The sequence below is a fragment of the Nuphar pumila genome, chromosome 10 (assembly GCF_984573655.1).
Source record: "Nuphar pumila chromosome 10, dmNupPumi1.hap1.1, whole genome shotgun sequence".
Taxonomy (NCBI): domain Eukaryota; kingdom Viridiplantae; phylum Streptophyta; class Magnoliopsida; order Nymphaeales; family Nymphaeaceae; genus Nuphar; species Nuphar pumila.
Window position 1 is genome coordinate 75,939,440 of NC_143258.1, and position 21,039 is coordinate 75,960,478.

The window sequence follows — 21,039 nt, forward strand, 5'->3', positions numbered from 1 at the left end:
CCGAATCTCTACTGAAACAAATAGAAATGAAGTCTGTGGTTTTTGTTAGAATTGATATATTGAACTTTACCCTAACTTGCGTTTTCTTGATCAGATTAGCTTTTCTTGATCAAACCCTGTTTCTTGATGAACTGCATGAGCAACTTCCACATCTGATTTTAATCTTTAAGCAAATCTGTATATGTTTTATTGCTTATCTAATCTCGTTTGAGAATCAAAAAGATACATTATTAAGCCTACCTTCGTGATTGATGAGTTGTGTGGATGCAGAGTGTTTGATACTGTAACCGACACCTTTAAAACTATACAGGATGGTTTTGAATCTTTTATTATTTTTGGATTAGCCAGGGATGGCGATTTCATGTTAACACGAAAGAGTATCCTTAAGATCAGTGTTGTTTTTCTTATATACCCTATTAGCAGATTATTTTAATAGTGGACATTAGCTGTATGTAAGAGATTATTTATTGGCACATTTGGAGCTGTTATCAGATCTTATCCATTTTGGTTGTGACTGATTATTGAATCTGGCTGAAGAAGTAACATGTTATCTGTTTTCTTTAAAATTAGTTCAGTTAGATACTGCACTCTTATGCATAAAATGTTATATTTCTTTTAAATTCCACCGAGGTGTGTTTCTGGACTGATTCTGTGTTTAACTGCATTCTATATTGGACAGTTGTCGGCAAAAAGATAGTTTACCACAAATTTCAGGATAGCTTAATTGCTATTTAGTTGAAAATAAATCGGTTAGAACAAAATCTTAAGTTATATGATACTTTTGTTAACAAGAGCAATTGGGGTCATATTTATCAGATAGATAACTATGGTGGGTACTCATGTTTAGTATATGGGGAGCAATGGATATAACATATGACAAGAAAATTTCGGGACTTAGTTGGATGTTTAGCTAGGAGGATAGCGGGTTCGGGATCGGTAAAGCTGACCATCGTCCCTAACATGTGCAAAAAAACTCATCTTTCTGCTGGTGTATATGAGAAATGTTATTTTAGCCTTTCAATACACTGATTGTGCAATCATGAAGGTGATCATGGTTCAGTTATTAACATTTTTCTTTGAGCATGTATGCTTGATGTGTATGTGAAATTTTACATGTATACTCCCTCACTCAAAAGAGATATGCATTGGTTGATAACCGTATGTGATGTAAGTGACACACATAGTGAAGATGCATATGATTGAGGTATGACATGCTTATGATTGTGTTAGGGTTGCATGAGTGCACATGCATTTGGCACATGTTAGCATGCTTTATAGTTTGTAACATGTGAGGTATTTGATGTCTATTAATAGGTCATGGCAAAATTGTTTTGATATAGGCGCATACATGATATGAATGGGTGCAACCTTGAAGTTTCAATTGCTGAATCTGGGTTATGTTCATGTGTGTGGATGTTAACACATGAAAAGGTTTCCTGTGCCTATATTGATGGGACTTGTTTATTTATCGTGCATTTATGGATTTGTTTTGAGTACATGTGCATACACGAAATCGATGTGTGTTTAGCATGTAAAATCAGGTATAAATGTCCTTATGTGCTTATGGATGATGGATGAATGCATGTGTGTTAAGTGATTACATGAAAGCACTTACACATGGATGGTGAACACATGCATATGATAGTGGAAGCTCATGCACATTGTTAACATGGTATAAATGAATGTGCATTTGGAATCATGTTGGTATTATTGCATACATTGCAAGTTGTTATGATTTTTGCATACGATGCAACGATGGTCTAGATGAATCATCACAGGCATCGCTCTAGATGAATCATCACAGGCCTGGAGAGCCTTGAGCTTGGGTTTGCTTTTTCTTTAATTGTTTAAATGCATCGCAAAAATCATACTTTATATTATTGTTCTATATTGCACTGTTCGATGTGTTTCCACGGGCTGGAGTCTCGTGATGGTTCTCGCAGAGGTTGATGCAAGCTTTTGCCTTGTTTTTGCATGTGGAACTGCAAAACTTATTAATTGGCTCATAATAAAAAGATAATGAATAAGAACAGTGTAATATACGTTTTGGGATATCTCATCTGGAGTATGAGATTCTCATAGAAATCCGGTCTTGGGGAGACTGTGAGGATACAAAAACTCCGTGTGCTGTAATTTTGTCCCCTGAACCCGATATTGAGGTTCTTTCTCCTGGCCACGGTTTTAGGGAGAGTCCGCCACTTTACCCGGGAGTGGTGTGTTTGACACAGCTGTTGTTTATGGTACCAAGGAAGTGGCACATGTGGGCGTGGGGTGTCTCTTGTGTCCCCGACATTAGATGTGGAGGTCTAATGTTCTGATGGATGGTGTTGTTTCCTGATATCGGTCGAGGGCTAAGTTAGAACCTAGTAATAAAATACAAATTGTGTGTTAAGCTACCATGGGAACCTACTTGACCTCGGGGATTGTACTCGTTTGGTGTATCCGCGGGCAACAGTAATTAAAAAGAGGAACTTAAAGATGTGTGTATTTAATAGGGCATGCATATGGAAAGATGAAACTTAAATGAAAGATAACAGAAGAAATCATGCATTGCACATAATCATGCATTTTTCTGCTATGCATTAGAACATGCATATGTTATCTGTTTCCTTAATCGTTATATGTTGTTGGATGCGTGATGTTTAACTTTCAATGTATGTTAAATGTTTTGTACTAAAATTGTGCATCATGGTATGGTTTAATGTTTCTTTATGCATAATGGATGTACCTTGTGGGATGAATGCGTACTTGGATTGCATTTCTCTGAATAATTGTGTGGATTCGTATTGTGGTTGTGGGATATGTAAATGTTGCTATCAATGTTACCTGCCAGTTAGCTTATGATAAATTGTTGACTGTCGTAGCATAGACCTTTACTTATCCTTGTACGTGCTGAAAATCATACATCACACCCATATCACATACTGGATTCATGATATACCACATTAAAAGTTACGGATTTCCTACTTAGACAGTTGTAGTCTAATTTCTATAAATTTCAGGTAAAGAGTTGGAGTTAGGAGCAGCTGCGGGATGAGGTTTCGATCGAGATTTTGGATTTACTGTTCTAGGAATAGTGTGAGAACTCTAATCTTAATTTTCATTGATATTGAAATGAAAAGAATGTTTTGGTCTTGCTCCATCTGTAATGTTCTGGAATGCTTAGCCCTACGGTATGACTTGTTTCCGCTGTATTGAAAAAAAAAATCTCAAAATTTGGGTTAAGATTTCGGGGCGTTACATTATATGTGTGCCTCAAGGCATAAAGCCCCTCGCCTTAAGGCAAGGCGCTCTTTTTGCGCGTTGAGACGCATTTTTAATAACATTGATGTACACCGTTAGATGCACCTCGGAATATTGATCGTGTAGGCGACTTGTTTTTCTAAATTTGGATTACGGTTGGCCCGAAAATCATATTTTTCAAAAATGACCTGCCTCTATTTTTACTTTTTCTGGATCGGATCGAACTGGATCCACTCTATTTTATTCAAGTTCAATTGGATCTCGACCAGTCCTGGATCCATATTAACTAGGATTTGGTTCATGTAGGATCCATAAGGATTTAGATATGGATTTGGATAAGCAGGTAAAGCAGATAACTCGCTAAAGAAAATAAGCAACTGTAAAAAATAACATGACGATTCATTCAATCGTAAGTTGTGAACTACCAAGCAACCAGCAAGTCTTATGACCCATCAACTAGTGTGAACAGACTTATGTTTTGATATTAACTGGCCTGCGGGTATGCCCAGACGCGAATCGTAGAAACAACTGAGATCAGTTCGGGCGTCTATTATTCTATGTAATTTCAATAACCCGAATAGCTAGTTCAGTCCGCTCCTAAGGAGACGGCTTTTGGCCGAGAGAGGATTCTCCAAAGGCAGTTACTTGCCAACAGATGCATCCAACTTCTGCAGAAGTCCATAGGATCTACCACCTAGGATAATGTATGCTACTCCCTTCCCCTAACTCCAATGACTGGGGAGGCCGGATTTTTGCCCGTGGGGTGGTTGTTAACAACCTGTGCAATGGAGTTTTTGTACCGATCCATCCTCTCTCTTGGCAAAAATAAAAGGCGAAAGAGGTGCGTCAGGCGTTGCTTAACCGACGACTCATTCTACATGCTCTGGTCTTTCAACCATTCGAGCATCTTGCCTGTGAAGGCGATCCATCACCATTTTATGTGATTACAGCATTGTGCATTTAGCACAGTCCGAGGTCACATGATTGTCTCATCTGATCATCATAGTACTAACGAGCAGTACACGTCTACAAGTACTCTATAATGAAATGTTTCGCAAAGATGTAATGTTTCTCAAACTTTTGACATTCTTTATCCTTCGAAACAGTCGATAACTCATGCCAACATATGGCATGCGATTTTCTAGAATCTCTCATCCGTTATCGAAGAATCTGCATGCCTCGCATGGCTCGATACTGGCCTTGATGAACGGGATACGGGTTTCTCAACAGAACCCCCACCAAGAAGTTCGTTCGAGCCCCAATTCGGGGTTACTCGATATGTGTCGGATGCACGAACTGAAATAGACAAGTGCCTCCTTTCCAAATACGTAGATTTGGGTAGTCTTTGATATTTTAGCACAACTCCCAAAAATCCTCAAGTCTACTTTACAGGACTACTCACTCAAAAAACTGGGATCCTTGCTTGGGATCCCTCTCCTTAGTCGAGGATGTATCATTTAAGCCCCCGACTTATCTCTTATCGTAAGAGGGAGAGTGGTAAATGCCTCTGCATACTCCACGAGGATGCATCTAATAGTGCATGACATGAGTGTCATGTGTAATGGCAAAGCGGTAATGACACATTTGCAAAAACAGAAGTCTGGGCGCAAAGCGCGACGGCAAAGTAAAGACTGAAAGCAAGAATGCGTAAATAAAGCCTAGGCGCAATGCGCGGCGGCAAAGGAAATACATGACAGAAAGTAAAGGACAAGGATCGTGAAACCGCATCCTTGAGCTAAATGCGTACTCATATAAATATATATACATATATATATATATATATATACATATATATATACATATATATATATACATATATATATATATTTATTTATTTGTCTTGTTAATTAATTGAACTTAATTCAATTGTCCAAGTCTTCCGTGTAATCTTCCCCTACTTTGGGGAGTTGCGAGCTTGCAGTCGTCAGCGAGTGTATGTGATCGACGGCTTAGGCTGCATGGCGCGAGCTGGATCCATCGTACGAGCTGCAAAAATGCGACGTCGACATGCTATCTCAAACAGAAAAGTAGAGAGGACGGGGGCATTGCTGCTGTTCTGCAATGAAAGAAGTAGAGGCAGGGGCAGCGTGCAGTTGCGGACCTGCTGTAAGTGTAAGAAGCAGGGGTAGGGGCTGCGAGCCCCTACTGACCTGCTGTCAGCGAAAAAAATAGGAAGGTGGGGGACTGCACCTCTGCCTGACGATGGGTCATACAGAGGCAAGGGTTATGCCTCTGCCTTCCGAGAGATCGGACAGAGGCAGGAGCTACGCCTCTGCCTTCCGAAAGCGAGAGTAGCCAGGGGTTGTGCCCCTGCCTAACAAGGTGGAAGAGAGGCAGGGGTAAAGCCCTTGCCTAACAAAAATGAGGGAGGCAAGGGGGCTTCACCCCTGCCTGCTGGAGGAGCAAAGAGGCAGGGGCGCGGCCCCTGTCCGTTGCTCACAAAGGGGGAGGCAGGGGGCTTCACCCCTGCTTGCCGAAATTAGTGGAGGTAGGGGTGACACCCCTGCCTACTAGAAGAAGAAGGCACTGGGAGAGGACTCGACCCCTCCTCCGCCAAACTGAGGGTGCAGGGGGGCTCAGCCCATCCCCTGCTAAACGAGGGCACAGGGTGGGGCTTGGCCCCATCCCTGCCAAAGGGTACGCAGGGAAGCGGCTCGACCCCTCCCTTGCATACAGGGGAGTACAGGGAGGGGGCTTGGCCCCTTCCCTGTCGCTGAAGGGTGCAGGGAGCAAGGAGGGGGGCACGACCTGTAAAGACTGTGAAAAAAAAAATCGTGTTGGACGCGAGTCAGGGTCTGACCCCTGTGTCGGGCCCGGATCCGAGCTTGAACCGACCCGCACCCGGCTTCTCGAATTCTCGAGAAGCCGGTGTCCTTAAAAGGACACAGCGTCTCGGGCGAGGGGCAAAACCCTCGCCCCTTCTCTCTCTCATCTGCTCCGCCCCTCCTCACGCCGTTGCCGCCGGCGATCGGAGACGCCGGCGAGCGATTCCATCCGGCCGACCTCCTTGACGACCGACGATTCTCCCCCTTCGAGCTTCGGTGAGCCCCTCGATCGACCCTTCTCTCTCCTCTGCTTCGTCTCCCTCTTGATGCCGCCGGCGATCGGAGACGTCGGCGAGCAGCTCCGACTGGTGATCCTCCCTACAGCCTCCTGACGATGCGAGCGGTTCCGTCCGGCCGCCTCCCTTTCGAGTTCCGGCGACCCAGTTTTCCTCGTGGTGGCCTCCGATAGCCGGCGATCGAGGCCGACAGCGGCCCCCGTGCGCCGGCGACCTTCGAGCCTTGCCGGCCAACCTTTTTCCCTTGCTGTCTCCCCTTCAGCCGCCGGCCTTCGACAGCCGACATCCTCGCCGCCGACCTCCTTCCCTCTCTGTGCGGCGACCTTCGAGCACCGCCACCACCCCCCTTCGACTCCCCTGATTTCGGAGGTATAAACCCTTCTCCCCTTCTTTTTTTTTCTACTTTCCTAGCACCGACAGGGAACCTCGCTCCCTGTGTCGGCTTAGCTTTCCGGCAAGGGGGCTCCGCTCCCCTGCCTCTAGCAGGTTTTTCGGCAGGGCTCGATCGAGCCCTGTGACCCTCCCTTCCTTGTTGTTCGTGAGGAGCAGCCTGATGGGGGGGGATGAGCCCCTGTCGGCAGGGGTTTTTTAACCCCCTGCCTTCCTCTTTGTATCGGTCGACAGGGGGACTGAGCCCCCTGTCGTCGTTGCTTTGCCGGTAGGGGGTTCAGCCTCCCCTGCCTTTTCGCTTTGCCGGCAGGGGGCTCTGCGTCCCCTTGCCATTAGCTTTGTCGACAGGGGGTTTCGCTCCCCCCTGCCCTTCTCGTTGTTTTGGTAGGGGGCCTTCGTCCCCCTGCCTTTGCCTTTGTTTGCTTCCCCGACAGGGGGCGAGTTCCCCCTGCCCTCTGTTGTGCCTGCCGGCAGGGGGCGAGGCCCCCCTGTCCTTGCTCTTGTTTTTTCGGCAGGGGGCTTCGCCCCCTACCTTATGTTGTTCTCCCGACAGGGGGCGGAGCCCCCCCTGCTCGCTTGTTGCTCCTTGGCAGGGGGCTCTGTCCCCCTGTCCTTGTGCCTGCCCGCAGGGGATGGAGTTCCCCCTGCATTTGTGGCCCAGCAGGGGGCGGAGCCCCCCTGCTCTCTTGTTCCTTCTCGGCAAGGGGTTCTGTCCCCCTGCCTCCTGCGTTTTGCCAGCAGGGGGCGAAGCCCCCCTGCTTTCCTGTTTTCGAGCAGGGGCTTGCCCCCCTGCATCTCTGTGTTTGTTCTCCGGCAAGGGGCCTTGCCCCCTTGCCTTGTTCTTGCTGTCGGCAGGGGGCTGCGCCCCTGTCTCATGCTCTGACAGGGGGTGTTTCCCCCCTGCCTTGTTGTGGCAGGTGTGGCAGGGAGCCCCTGCTCCCTCCCCTGCCTTTCCTTGTGCTAGTAGACAGGGAGCTCCTGCTCCCTGCCTCTGCTACTGTTGCCAAGCAGGGCTGAGGCCCCTGCCTCTGGCACCCTTGTCTGCAGGATGCAGAGCTCCTGCCTCTGCCTTCTGCAGGCAGGAGACCTTGCTGTGTTTGCTTCTCTTTTCTTATATGGCATATACTAACGTTCTAAGCTCTCCAGGTTGAACGGTAGACCCAGCTCGCTCTCTGTGGCTCGAGCTCTTGTTTGCCTACGCTGCATGCGTACGAGGACCCGCAACCCCTTAAGGTAGGGGATTCTTGCGTGAAAGGACAATGAACTGATAAATGCTAAAATAAGAAAGATAACTAAAAGAGGACGATATATGTATACGTATACTATATATACGTATGTCTTTACCTTCAAGGACGCGGTTTCGCGATCCTTGTCCTTTTTATTTTTCTGCACTTTCCTTTCTGTCGCCGCCGCGCTATATGTGCCTAGGCTTTCTAATTCTGTCTTTACATTTCATGTCTTTTAATTCAAGGACGTGGTTTCGCGATCCTTGTCCTCTTTACTTTCCCGCACTTTACTTTCCTTCTGCCCCGCGCTTTGCGCCTTGGCATTTACTTGCTTATGTCTGCTTTGTTCTCCAGGATGCAAGTCCTGGTCCTCCTTTACGTTCTTGCACTTTACTTTCTGTATTTACTTATTGCCCCGCGCTTTATGCGCCATGGCTTTGCTTCTGCCTTACTCTCCGTACTTTACTTTCCTGTGTTGTCGTGCTTGCTCTTGCTCTTACCTTTTATATGTATTCGTCTTTATCTTGTTGCCGCACTTCGTGCATATGTCTTGCTCATGCATGTATTCTATCTTCGTCGTATGCTTCCTCACTTGCTTACGCTTATCGACCTATCGAGGTGCAACCCCATGCCTCGTGAGTTGTCCTTTACACTTGCGTAGTCAGTATAGGATCTCCTACCTCACGAGTTGCTTGTGTAGTTGCCTGCTTGTGCGTTACGATGATCGAGGTATGATCTCATACCTCGTGTGGAGCTTTAGCGTTCTACCCTCGCGGTGCGGCTTCACCCACCGAGTCTTGTCCCTCGTTTTGCCTTTGTATTAGTATGTGCACGAGTTTGCCTCTTGTCAGCTTGCACTCCCTGAGTGCAGCTTCGAGTGTATAGTGTATATTGTTTCACTTGTCTTAAAGGTCTCGACACACACTTATGCACTTCGGTTCTCCAAAGACGATGGTCTTAGGTGCGATCCTATTTTCAGGAATGTATAGCTTGTAAAGCAGAGGTAGCAGCCGGACCTCCCAAATCGATATATTTGGGATAGATGTGTACAACCTTAGTTTGCCTATTCGATACGACTTAGATAACCTTGTTTAGGATCCTGTGCACGAGTAGGGCGGGGATCCTAGCGAGGTACTTGCGCCATCACTAGATCGGCGTTACCTCACCTCTGATACGAGACCTAGTTTTTAGGCTTTCTGGTTAAACCATGTTTGTAGCGCCTTCCTTTGTGAAGGTATTGTTGGATCTCTTACGAGGGATCCATGTTCCTCCTCTTGTAGTTGTACCCTTAGTCACATACGATATGTTTGGACTACGAAGAGCAGGACGAGAGGTCTATAGTAACCTCTAAACGTGTATTGACACATTAAGCTAATCCTGTTATGTTGTTTTCGCCTAATAAGCAGATTGCTCGCGATTGTCTAAAGGACCCGAGCACGATCAGTCGGAACTGGAATGAGTTCACTGTGGGCTTCTATAAAGTAGAAGCATTGGGATTTCCTGCGAGAGATTCGTACCCCTCTCATCGTGGTTGTACTTTTGAACAGGTACGTTGCGTACTACGATTAGTAGGATGAGAGATTTATGTCTGCCTCGAACATGCAATGGCATGTGTTTGAGATCACAAGAGTGATGTTCCTACCCTCACTGGGGATTGACCCCTTTCATCGTGATTATGCATTTGAATAGGTACGATGCGTACTGCGGTAAGTAGGATGTGAATTGTGTGCTTGCCTCGAATGCGCAATGGCGCGTATAACTCACGTAAATAATAATCATGCGGCTTCACAGGCAAGATGCTCGATTAGGTTGAAAGACCAGAGCATGAGAATGGGACGGCGGTTAAGAAACCCTCCGTCGTGCTCATTCGGGACGGTTCATCAAGAGAGAGGATGGATGGTACAAAACTCTGATGGACAGTCATATATGGCAAATCTCGGGCAAAGATCCGACCTTCCCCAGTCATCGGAGGTTAGAGGAAATCCTTTGGGCCACTTCTGCAGAAGTACGGATGCGCATCCATTGGGCCTTTGTTTGCCTTTGGGGATTTACTCTCTTGGGCACAGACCGTCCCCTTAGGAAGCGGACTCAGTGAGTCATTCGGGGTATAATAAAATACATAGCATAATGAACTCCCGAATCGATCTCGGTTGTTTCTACGTTTTGCCTTGTGCGTACCCACAATGGCCTGCTCAGTAATGAGACAAGATATAACTTATACGCATGATCATGGGATATGCATGTTGTGACGTGCGTTGCTTGCTTGCTGGTTAGCTCGGTAGTTTGGTATACTACTCGTTGAGCTAGGTACGCCTGTCGAGGCGTTATCCTGGTTGGTTAAACTGCTTACGCAGTTCCTTGCTTAGTAATAACTAGCTTCTCATACTAGTTGTTTGCTTATCCTGTGTAGCTTATGAATTGTTTATGATGCAATAGCTTGTGCCTCACGATGAATGTAATCACTTGTCGATGGATTGAGCCATCCTATGGTACTTGTATGTATTATGAGTGTTGTTATGAATACTTGTATTATGCAATTGTTTTGCTTGGCTGGTGAATAGAGTTAGTTACTCTTCACCTATTATATATGTGGGATTGCTATAGTTGTTTAGCACTTTGATCCTTCCTGCTCTTGTGTGTAGCTGTTTGCTTTACTATAGCCTTGCTTACTCTCTAGCATGTTTTGCTAGTCTTGCTTGTTCCTGCTTGAGCTAGCGTTTATCTTGCTTATTGTAGCCTTTGCCCTTTCTTGTTCTTTGCACCCCTACTAGTCTGTTGTGAGACTGACCCATTTTCATGGGCAGGTGGTGAACAGGTTGAGACAGCTTGCGATGGCATGATGACGCGATGCATTCAAGGCAATGCCCTTTCCTGACGTTGCGCTCCTGGGGACTCTTTTGATAGATGTGGTATAAGTTTTCCTTGAAAGCTTCTCTTTTGGTTAGAACTCTGGATTTCTAAAACTGTATTACCAAAAATGTGGTTCTTCTTTTCATTTCAATAAAATATATATTTGAATTGTAAATCGGTTTGTAAGGGAAAATCTGCTTTTGGTTGTAATGTGCCCAAGGTCTAGGGACTTGTTGTTTTGAACCTGATCTTCCGCTGAACTTCTGTTTTAAACTCTGATAAATGATTGATTTCAAAGCTTTCAACATTTTTCATAAAAGGTTTCAAGTCCACGATTTTGGGGCGTTACACGACACTCCCCTGCCTTCAGAGGGAGCGTAGAGAAGGGCTCGACCCCTTCTCTACAAAAATAGAACTCAGGGAGGTGGCTCGACCCCTCCCCGACACGAAGGAAGCACCGAGAGGGAGGGGGAAAGCACGACAGGGGGCCATCGGCATCCTGTCGGCTCTCCATTGCACCCAAAGGAAAAAGGGGGGAGAAAAGGAAGGTGAAGAGGAGGCGGCGCGTACCTGGAGGGTCGCCTGCGCCGATCCCGACAGTAGGAGAGAGCCGAGAGAGATGTCGGGAGGAACGGGAAGGAGGTGGTGGCGAGCGTCACCGGGGTGGTCTCCGGCAAGCAGAAGAGAGAGGGTCGTGGACTGAGAGAGATGAGGGACTGAGAGAGGAACGAGAGAGCGAGAGGGGAAGGGGTTTCGAATGTGAAACCCCTACCCTCCTTACTGCTTTAAATAGGCGCGAGAGAGGGAGGGTGATCCGGGTTGCTCACAAATTGCGGCATGTCGGCGCATCTCTCGACACTGACACCTGAGTCCCTTCTCCAGCTCGATAACGAGCTCTGGTACCACTTGTCACGGGCCTATTGCTTAAATAGGCCACTTGTTCCTGTTATTTGGTATAGGCGGTAGCTAGTCATTAATCTAGAATCTAAACGCACAAAGCTAGTAACTAGTAAGATATATCACTCCAAATTTAGCGCATGTTTGGTAACATCTCATGAGATTCAGACTCATGCAAATGAGAGATTGAATCTTTTTGGCAAGGCTAAACAAACATCAGAAAAAATAGCAGTGAGAAGCAGATTCTCATTTGGCTTTGCAAATGAGTCGTTTCTTATTTGAGTGAGAATCAGAACTGCAAAGAGCCTCTTGCGATTCTGAATCATATGACTCCAAAATCAAATTTGGTTTGGAGTCACATGTGGCCAGCAAACCAAAGATACCTTAGTCATTGACTTTCACAGTAAACAAAACCTGTGCTGTAACCATGCACCTAATGAAAATAAGAAGGAAATAGAACAGGGTGTGTATATCTGGTGTATGTGTCTGTAAGGATAAAAAGTGGAAGAAAGTTAGTGTTTCATACATGATGATGTTTGAACTGGAAATTATACAAGTTAAGACTAAGCTTTAAGTTTTGAACTCAGAGAGAGGATTGATAAGGACATGATATGTTCCTTGCCCTAAGTGTGTGGCTACACAAGTGTACTAAAGCGCAATCATATGATGAGAATACATCAGTAGCCTGTCAAATGCAATAGTTTTAGGGCACTACTATTGCTACTACTATGGTAAACATGAATAGTATGGGGTTTCCATTATTGCCATGAAAAAGGAAATAGACTTTTTAGTTATAGTGTGGAAAGGATCCCTAGTTCAAGATTTCATATATGCAATTTGGATTACATTTGTTGACCATCAGACGATCTTTGTTTTTTTGTGCAATTTCTCATTCTTGTTGATGAATAGATCATATAATCATACCATTTTCTTCAAGTCTTGGCATGTGTTCCCTTGATTTTTCAGATCATGCAAGTCAGCTTTCTCTTCGCTGATCCTTGTTAAAATATAGTGTTGAACATGTACATATATGTATGTATATTTATATGAATCACTAGAATATGAGAACCAATTGTGAACCACTATTTTCATGGATTTTTGTCCTTTTCTCTTGAATCTAACCGTACGGATGTGTTCTACATGCTTGCTTTTATAAGAACCCGCTCTTGAATCACCCGATTTTGATGCATAAATAAGATTTTTTTAAGGTTTTAAAATCAATGCCTCATAATCTTCATAAATATTCAAGCATTCAAAAATCACATTTTTTCATCGAAAATACATGATCCAATGGTTGATTCCTAGCAAATTCACCATGCCAAGCACATCCACATGGTTGGATTTGCAAAAGAAGTGTTGGAAATGCCCATATTTCTAGTTCTCATATTTCAGTCCTCATATTCTAGTGACTCTATTTATATACACACACTATATTTTCTTCTATGTATATATACATATATGAGTATATATAATATATATTTATTAATGTTTTTCCTTTGTAATAGGTTTGCCCATGTAAGGGGCCTTTTTTTGTCTTTTTACATGACTGTTATAGATTCTTCCCATTAGGGGCAGATCAGTCTTTGTACATTTTTTTTGTATTTTTATTTTATTGTAAGGGCATTGTGGACTTTGTCCACAATATAGCTCTTGGGATCTCCCCAACGGCTATAATTATAGCCGTTGGGTGCCCCCAATGGCTACATTGGGTCCAATTTGCCTATATAAAGGGATTAAAACCCCCTCTATTGTTATGCTTTCTCTAAGCAATAAAGAATTTTTTTAGGTTTTCTGCTTGTCCATAGTGGTTATTGTTTGCACTTTTGTGCTTTTGTAATTGTTCTTGGTTCTTTTTTTGTCCCTTGGTGGACTAAGTGCTTGTGCACACCCTTCTGAATTTTTGTATGCCCTTAGAGGGTTCTCTCTTGTATTTCTGTTTGTTTAATTACAATCTTAACCTATATTGTTCCTTGTACATAAACTTAGTATGACTAATTTATGCATCATATCATGTCATGTAAATTAATGGCTTTAACATCAAACTGGAATTGATTGTGTATGTTTATTGAAGACTCCCAAACTGATTTTGCAGGAGACGCTGCATATGCATCACATACCTAAAACTGAAAGAGGTGATACATTGGAAACCATGGAGGCTTCTTATGGCCATGATAAGAAAAAGAAGTTACAAGATAATGGGAGAGGATTAGGTTCTAAAAAATCCCTTATAAGGAACTGGCCCTTGATGTCTTCAATTATTACTTATTGTGCTTTTTCACTTCATGACATGGCATATGCAGAGGTACATTGTCCTCACCATTGACTTTAATCCAAGTGTTTTTTCTTTTTTCCACCATAGAGTGTTTTTTATTATACTGGTCTTTGGTGGATTGTTACTGGATTCATGTTAAACTATAAAGGATATGCCAGTAGGCAATAGCTTGTCAACGGGGTTCTTGGCTCAAGATTTGATGAGATCTTAAATCTAGAGGTAATGTAATCCATCGGAACTACCGATAAAAAAAAATCAAAATGATCATAGTTTTTGGAAAATGTACCAAAACCTTGTGATTTTAATGTTTTAGGTGTATGAAAATTTTGAAAAATAAAAGCATATAATTGACAAGTGTTTTTGAAAGCAAAGATGCATTGGGTATTTCCAAAAATAGTGGAAATACTCATTCTCTGAAAATATGGAAAAGAAATGTTGGAAACATTCTGGATTGCAGTTGGAAAAGGAGATTAGATAGTGAAAGAATAATGATTTATAGCACCTAAGCTTCTTTACTGTCAAAAAAGTCTAGGAAATTGCAAATAGATAGATCGTTCTGCTACTCAATGGTATTCTATTTGTAAAACCCTAATTAAGTAGAAAGCTTGATTCTCCAAAATGATGTGATCTTCGAAAACACACATGAATAGATGTTGGAGATCTTAAACTATCATCAAAACTGACTTCAAAAAATGGAAATATGGGTTTTAGATATTCAATTATGATGTTCTTTGTAATTAAAGTTGAAGTACTTGAAATGAACTTGGAAACTCATTTTCTTTGAATTTTTTAGTTTCTTTCTATATAAGTTTTTTTTCCTTAAATATTTTCCTTTTGTCCAGATGTGTTGTTGGATTTTTCTTATTCTTTATGCCTTCAATTTATCTCTGTTTAATCTCATGTAATTATTTCATGACAAATATTGTTGTCTTTTACAACGTGTTAAAGGGACATTGTACTTCAAATGATACGCATGCAATTTAAAATTCGTATGTATGTCTAAGAACATATCCTGCCCTCTTAATTGAAGGTTTTGTTTTTAACTTTATAAGAATCTCTCTCTCTCTCTCTCTGTGATAGAGAATGACTAGGAATTAGTTCTCTCTCTTGCTCACTCTCTTGCGATGAAAGAAATTAGAGGGTAAATATGGATAAGGTGATCCCTTTGGTCCATTCTACTATTTTGTGCTTTCAATTAAAAATAGCTTTAAAAGGTACTTATTTGATTTAGCCCTTCTTTTAGCAGTAATGTAAAAAGGTACTTATTTGATTTAGCCCTTCTTTTAGCAGTACAATGTTCTTATTTTCAGAAAATAATGATAAATACTATAACTTTCTTAATTTGCAAGCATATCAAGTGCTTTGGTCTGTTTTCTCTTTTATCTCAATAATACATTTCAAGCTTTTTTCATCAGCCCATTTGTTTTCCAGAGTCTGGACATGTACACGGTCAATATACTAGTACTTTATGGACGTGAATTTGGTAATATTTATGGGAGATCAAAATGCATAAAAAAATTTGTCCTTACTATCCATTCCATGCACTGAAAAAATCTGGGATTTTATGAGATCAAAGATTATTTACCTTCCTTTTTCTCTAAGTATATTTTTTGGCTGATTCTATGGATTCTTTTTCATTTTTCATCGGTATTTAGGATATTCAAGGATCATTTCATAAATGTAATTTCACCCAATCTCATTAGTGGTGATTTATAGTGAAAATGGACTCATAGACTTTCTTCTGTGTTTACCATTGATATGTGATTCTTCATCATCACTTAAGAACTGTTCCCTTGCTATTTGGTTCATCTCCTTTAGGTGCCTTTAAATCATCTGTGGATGCATTGATTAATCTAGATTCAAGTAATCTTCTTTTGTTCCTCTGCTGGGTTGTCAAGGTCTACTTGCCTCCCACAAACTGATCTTCAGACTTCAATTGAATCAATGGATCTGATATATTACTGACACTGTAGCGCAGAGAAAAACACAAGGCTATGGGTTTTTTTATCAGATCTTATGCACAGCTGAACTGTATGATGCAATGAAAAAACATAAGGTTTTGGTTTTGTGTAAGAATTCTCTAAATTGCCAAAAAACATGAGAATGCCTTGTAAGGGACATATCACTTGAGGCTCTAGCTTCCTTAATTAAGATTAGCTTAGTTGCAATAGCATATTAGTTTAATGGATTGTCTAACTATGTTTAGTGAATATCTTAGTTGCAATAGCATATTAGTTTACTATTTAAATGAATTGCCTATGTTGCAAGTGTCTTGGTTCATTTACCTCTATCTTTGGCTTGTAGACTACAGTTAGTTACATGAGGTTAGTTAAAAATGGTCTACCGTTTGCTACTTTAGAACAGGCCAGAACCATCCAACATTGATCAACATACTCTGTTTCATCTAGCTAGATGGTAGAACCCCTAGGATATTGTTTCATTGTACATGTGGATGATTCTTGAGTGTCTTGTCTTCTTCCTGGAATACCTTGCAAAAGACATGCACTATGCATTCTAATCTACAATCCAACAATGAAATTGTATTACTGTATACCTCCTTAATTACTGAAAGTCTGAAACATACACTTTCAGGACGAGTCATGACAAAACAAAATGTACACACAACAATACCAAGCTGGTTCTGTGTGAGAGGAAAAACATAGGATAGGAAAAAAGTCCATAAACAATAGTTGGCAGAAAAGCAATCCCATTGTATTGCAAGATTTGCTATAATTGGTGCAACAAATATGCAATTGTAAGTAGGATATACGTACCCAAACATTATAATATGTGAAGATTTTATGATATTGGTTTTGTTTTTTGCTTCTCAGTCTAGAGTTAGTGTAACGCCCCAAAATTTTAAACTTGTAATTCCTTGAAAATACGTAAAAAATAAAAAGGTTTTTCAGAGTTTTCATTTTTAAAGAATCAGCGAAAATGAATTATTTCGAAAACGAAACAAGTTGACAACTTTGGGCACGTTAACACAAAAACCTTGCTCAAAACCATTAGCAAAAGCATTTTTAGAAGACAATAGTGAGATCAAAATATATTCATTAGAAACTATCATTTGTACAAAAGTTTGGGGATTCCCCCTGAGACAAAACTCCAACAAGGAACCAGGACTCAAAAACTGCGAGCAGGAGAGCGAGTGTAACGCCCCAAAATCTCAAACTTGCGAACCTTTCAGAAAACAGGCAAGAGACTATAAAAAAATCTCTTTCCTTTTAGAGTTTGTTTATGAAATCAGCGGAAGACTATTCTTTTGTTAAATTCAAAAATACAAGCTGACAACTTTGGGCACGTTAGCTAAAATAACCAAAACTCACAATCCACGTTACTTGCAAAACACTTAGAAAAGCCAATTTCATTAAAAGAAGTACCCAAATAGTACGAAATTCGGATATCCAAAGGAAAATCCGTAACAAAACCCAAAAACGTCGAGGACGCGAGCTAAGAGCATGAAAAGGAAATTTTGAAGCCATCTTTCCATCACGCCATCGCCCGTGGTGTGCCTAATCATCACATGTACCCATAGAATGGGTTAGTTTCGCGAAAAACTAGTAGGTACACAAGAGAGACTACAGAAAACTAAATTAAGAGCATTTCATTCAGCATGCTAAGCAGTTTAAAGCAGATCAGTAGTTAAACAGGTAAGCAGTTCAAAGCAGGTAAGCAGTGCAACTGTCAAACGCAGCATGACGATTCATTTGATCGTAAGCTGTGAACTACCACACAACAAGCAAGTCTCATGACTCATCAACTAGTGTGAACAAACTTTATGTTTCGATATTACTGGCCTGCGGGTACGCGCAGACAAATCATAGAAACAACTGAGACTAATTCGAACGTCTGTTATTCTATGTATTTTCAATAACCCGAATAGCTAGTTGAGTCCGCTCCTAAGAGGACGACTTTAGCCGAGAGAGAATTCCCCAAAGGCAGGTACTTGGCAACGGATGCATCCAACTTCTGCAGAAGTCCATGAGATTTACCACTTAGGATAATGTCTGGTAGTCCCTTCCCCTAACTCCAATAACTGGGGAGGCCGGATCTTTGCCCGTGGGGTAGTTGTTAACAACCTGTCCATTGGAGTTTTGTACCGATCCATCCTCTCCCTTGACAGAAACACAAGGGCGAATGAGTGTGTCAGGGGTAAATTAACTGTCGACTCATTCTATATGCTCTGGTCTTTTGACCAAATGAGCATCTTACCTGTAAAGGCGATCTCATTTTTATATGTTTACAACATTGTGCATTTAGCACTGTTCGAGGTCGCACGACCGTCTCATCCGATCATCGTAGTACTAGCGTATAGTGCACAACTATGAATACTCTAAGATGAAAAGGGTATAACTCCTCAATAGGAGCCTCAACATAAGTGTTTCACAAAGATGTAATGTTTCTCAAACTTTATTTTTGACATTATTTATCTTTTGAAATAGCCAACAGCTTGTGCCAACATTTGGCATGCGATTTTCTAGAATCTCATCCGCTATCGGGGTATCTACATGCCTCGCATGACTCGATACCGGCCTTGATAGACAAGATACGAGTTTTTCAACAGACCCCCTCCCCCCCCCCCGCTAAGAAGTTCGCTCAAGCCCCAATTCGGGGTTACCCGAGATATGTCGAATAGACGAACAGAACCAGCCAATCACATCCTTCCAAATGCTTCAATTTGGGCAGTCTTTGATGCTTTTGCACAGCTCCCTAAAATCTCAAGTCCACTCTTCAGGGTTGCTCACTCGAAAAGTCAGGATCCCTCTCCTTAGACGAGGATGTATTGTTAAGCTCCCGACTCAACTCTTGTCGCAAGAGAGAGAGTGGTAATGTTAAAATACATGTAATTCATATATATATATATATATATATATATATATATTTATATATATATATAATACCCGATAGGGGTATTTTTGTCATTTCACAAGTACCCGATAGGGGTACTTGTTTTTCTTATTTTATTTTTCTCTTTATTTTTTGTAAATCATATTTTTTGTTTTTTGTTTTTTTGCTCACACAAAAGGGGGCCCACCATGTAGTCGATGGGGCCCCCAACGGTCACATTTGTGACCGTTGGGGGCTCCCAACGACTACATGGGGAGCCCCCTATGTGGCTCTCCTTTTAAGGCCTCTTGGCCCTTCCCCTCTCCTTCTCTTGTGTATAAATAGGGGTGAACCCCTCTTGTATTTCTCACTCTTGAGAGCTCTCTCTCTTTCAATAAGAGACATTTATATTTTTATGTTGTGTTGTCTTTTGTGGGTTTGGGTATTAGCCCTTGTTGTTTGTTCATTAGTGGATGTTGTAAGTGCCTAGTGCACTCTTTGCTTTTCCGCATATTTCATTACATGGTATCAGAGCCTTGTGTATGCTCTTCTTCTTAATATAGCTAGTTGTGTAGCTATATTTTTTTCTTGTTATATCTCTCTTCTTTTCATCCTCTTGTAAGTGATTATTATGGAAGGAGAACAAACGATTGATCTCTCCTTCAAGCTCAATGGCTCCAACTACATGATGTGGGCCGCCGCCATGGAAAACAACCTCAAGGGAAAAAAGCTTTGGGGATACGTTATGGGCACTATTCCGGAACCGCAACTTCAACTAACTAAGATGGAAGGTGATTAAGAGAAAGCTCTTGAAGGAGATGCCCGCATGAAGGCCATTGAAGATCACCAATCTAAAATAGAAGATTGAGAAAGTAAGCATGCCAAGATTCTTGCTTGGTTCATGAACAATGTGGAGCTCAAGATTTGCGCCAACATTGCCAAATTTCGGATGGCAAATGAAGCATGGTTCTTCATGAAAGGTATGTTTACCCAAAAAGACCTTGCTCGTCAATTCTTTCTTCAAGAAAAAATCCGGACTATCAAGCAAGGAGAAATGAGTGTTAGGGACTACTTTAGCACTCTTGGCCCTCTATGGGATGAGCTATCTTTACTAGAACCAAAATGGGTTTCTAGTATAGATGTGGAATTAAGGAGAGAACAAATGGAAAAAGAACACTTTTTCCAATTTTTACATGGGCTTAGGCCCGAATATGAGCAAGTTAGATCCTCCCTCTTACATAGATCAAAGCCTCTTCCCTTGGAAGATGCCATAGCCGAAATATGCGAAGAAGAAACCCGTCTTGGCATGATTAAAGGAGGAAATGATGTCTTGGCCGTATCAAAACCCGACAACCACATGAAAACTTACAAACCTCCACATTTTGGAAGACAAAATAACTATAATGGCAATTATAGAAAAGCCATTTGCCATCATTGTCAAGAACCGGGTCATATAAGACCTAATTTCCCTAAGTTGAATGAAGCACCGAAAAATAAGGTTGCTTCCGTTGAAGAAGCTACTCAAAAGAAAGAAGAAGCAATCAAAGGAAAGGACTCTTTTTCTCTTGCTCAACTATCGGAAGCACTACAAACTCTACTCAAGATTCCATCAACTTCGGGTGCCGTCGTAGCTTCCTCCTCTCCTCTAGGTATGTCGTCTTGGATCCTTGACTCTGGAGCTTCCTTTCATATGACCCCTCTTGAAAATGAGCTTTCTGATTTATGTAATAATTATAAAAACTCCTATGTTTCAACTGTCGATGGTACATCTTTACAAGTAAAAAGTTTTGGAACCTTAAACTTTTCAAAAGATTTCTTTGTGCCAAACGTGAGAGTTGTACCTCAACTTAATTTAAATCTCCTCTCTGTTGCTCAAATATGTGATCATGGATGTAAAATCTCCTTCTCAACTAAGGATTGCTCTATACAGGATCTCCGGTCCGGGAAGCTGATTGGGCAAGGCCATAGGAGGGGAGATCTCTATTACATGAGCAACTTGAAACTCCCCACTAACTCTTTTTGTAACCATGTCCAAGATAAAAATATTGATACTTGGCATCAAAGACTTGGACATCCAAGTTTCTCAAAAATGTACTCATTTCCATTTGGAAAGAAATTTTGTAATGAGAAACATTTTGTTTGCAAGAATTGTATTTTTGGCAAAATGAAATCTACTCCTTTTCCAAACCGAACCTTTGTGTCCAAAAGACCTTTTGAGTTAGTCCATTCGGATGTTTGGGGTCCTTCTCCCGTCATGTCTAAAGGAGGGT

At 42.0% G+C, this 21,039-nt stretch overlaps 1 protein-coding gene across 2 annotated transcripts in view; it reads left to right on the forward strand.

The window, feature by feature from the left end:
• The window catches only part of LOC149826866 (protein ZINC INDUCED FACILITATOR-LIKE 1-like), a 208,531-nt gene that overhangs the window by 157,231 nt on the left and 30,261 nt on the right, over positions 1 to 21,039 (forward strand). For both annotated transcript variants that reach the window (XM_090019009.1, XM_090019010.1), the window contains exon 11: positions 13,760 to 13,969. In XM_090019009.1, coding sequence (XP_089875135.1) covers positions 13,760 to 13,969 — 210 coding nt within the window. The remainder of the gene's footprint in view (positions 1 to 13,759; positions 13,970 to 21,039) is intronic.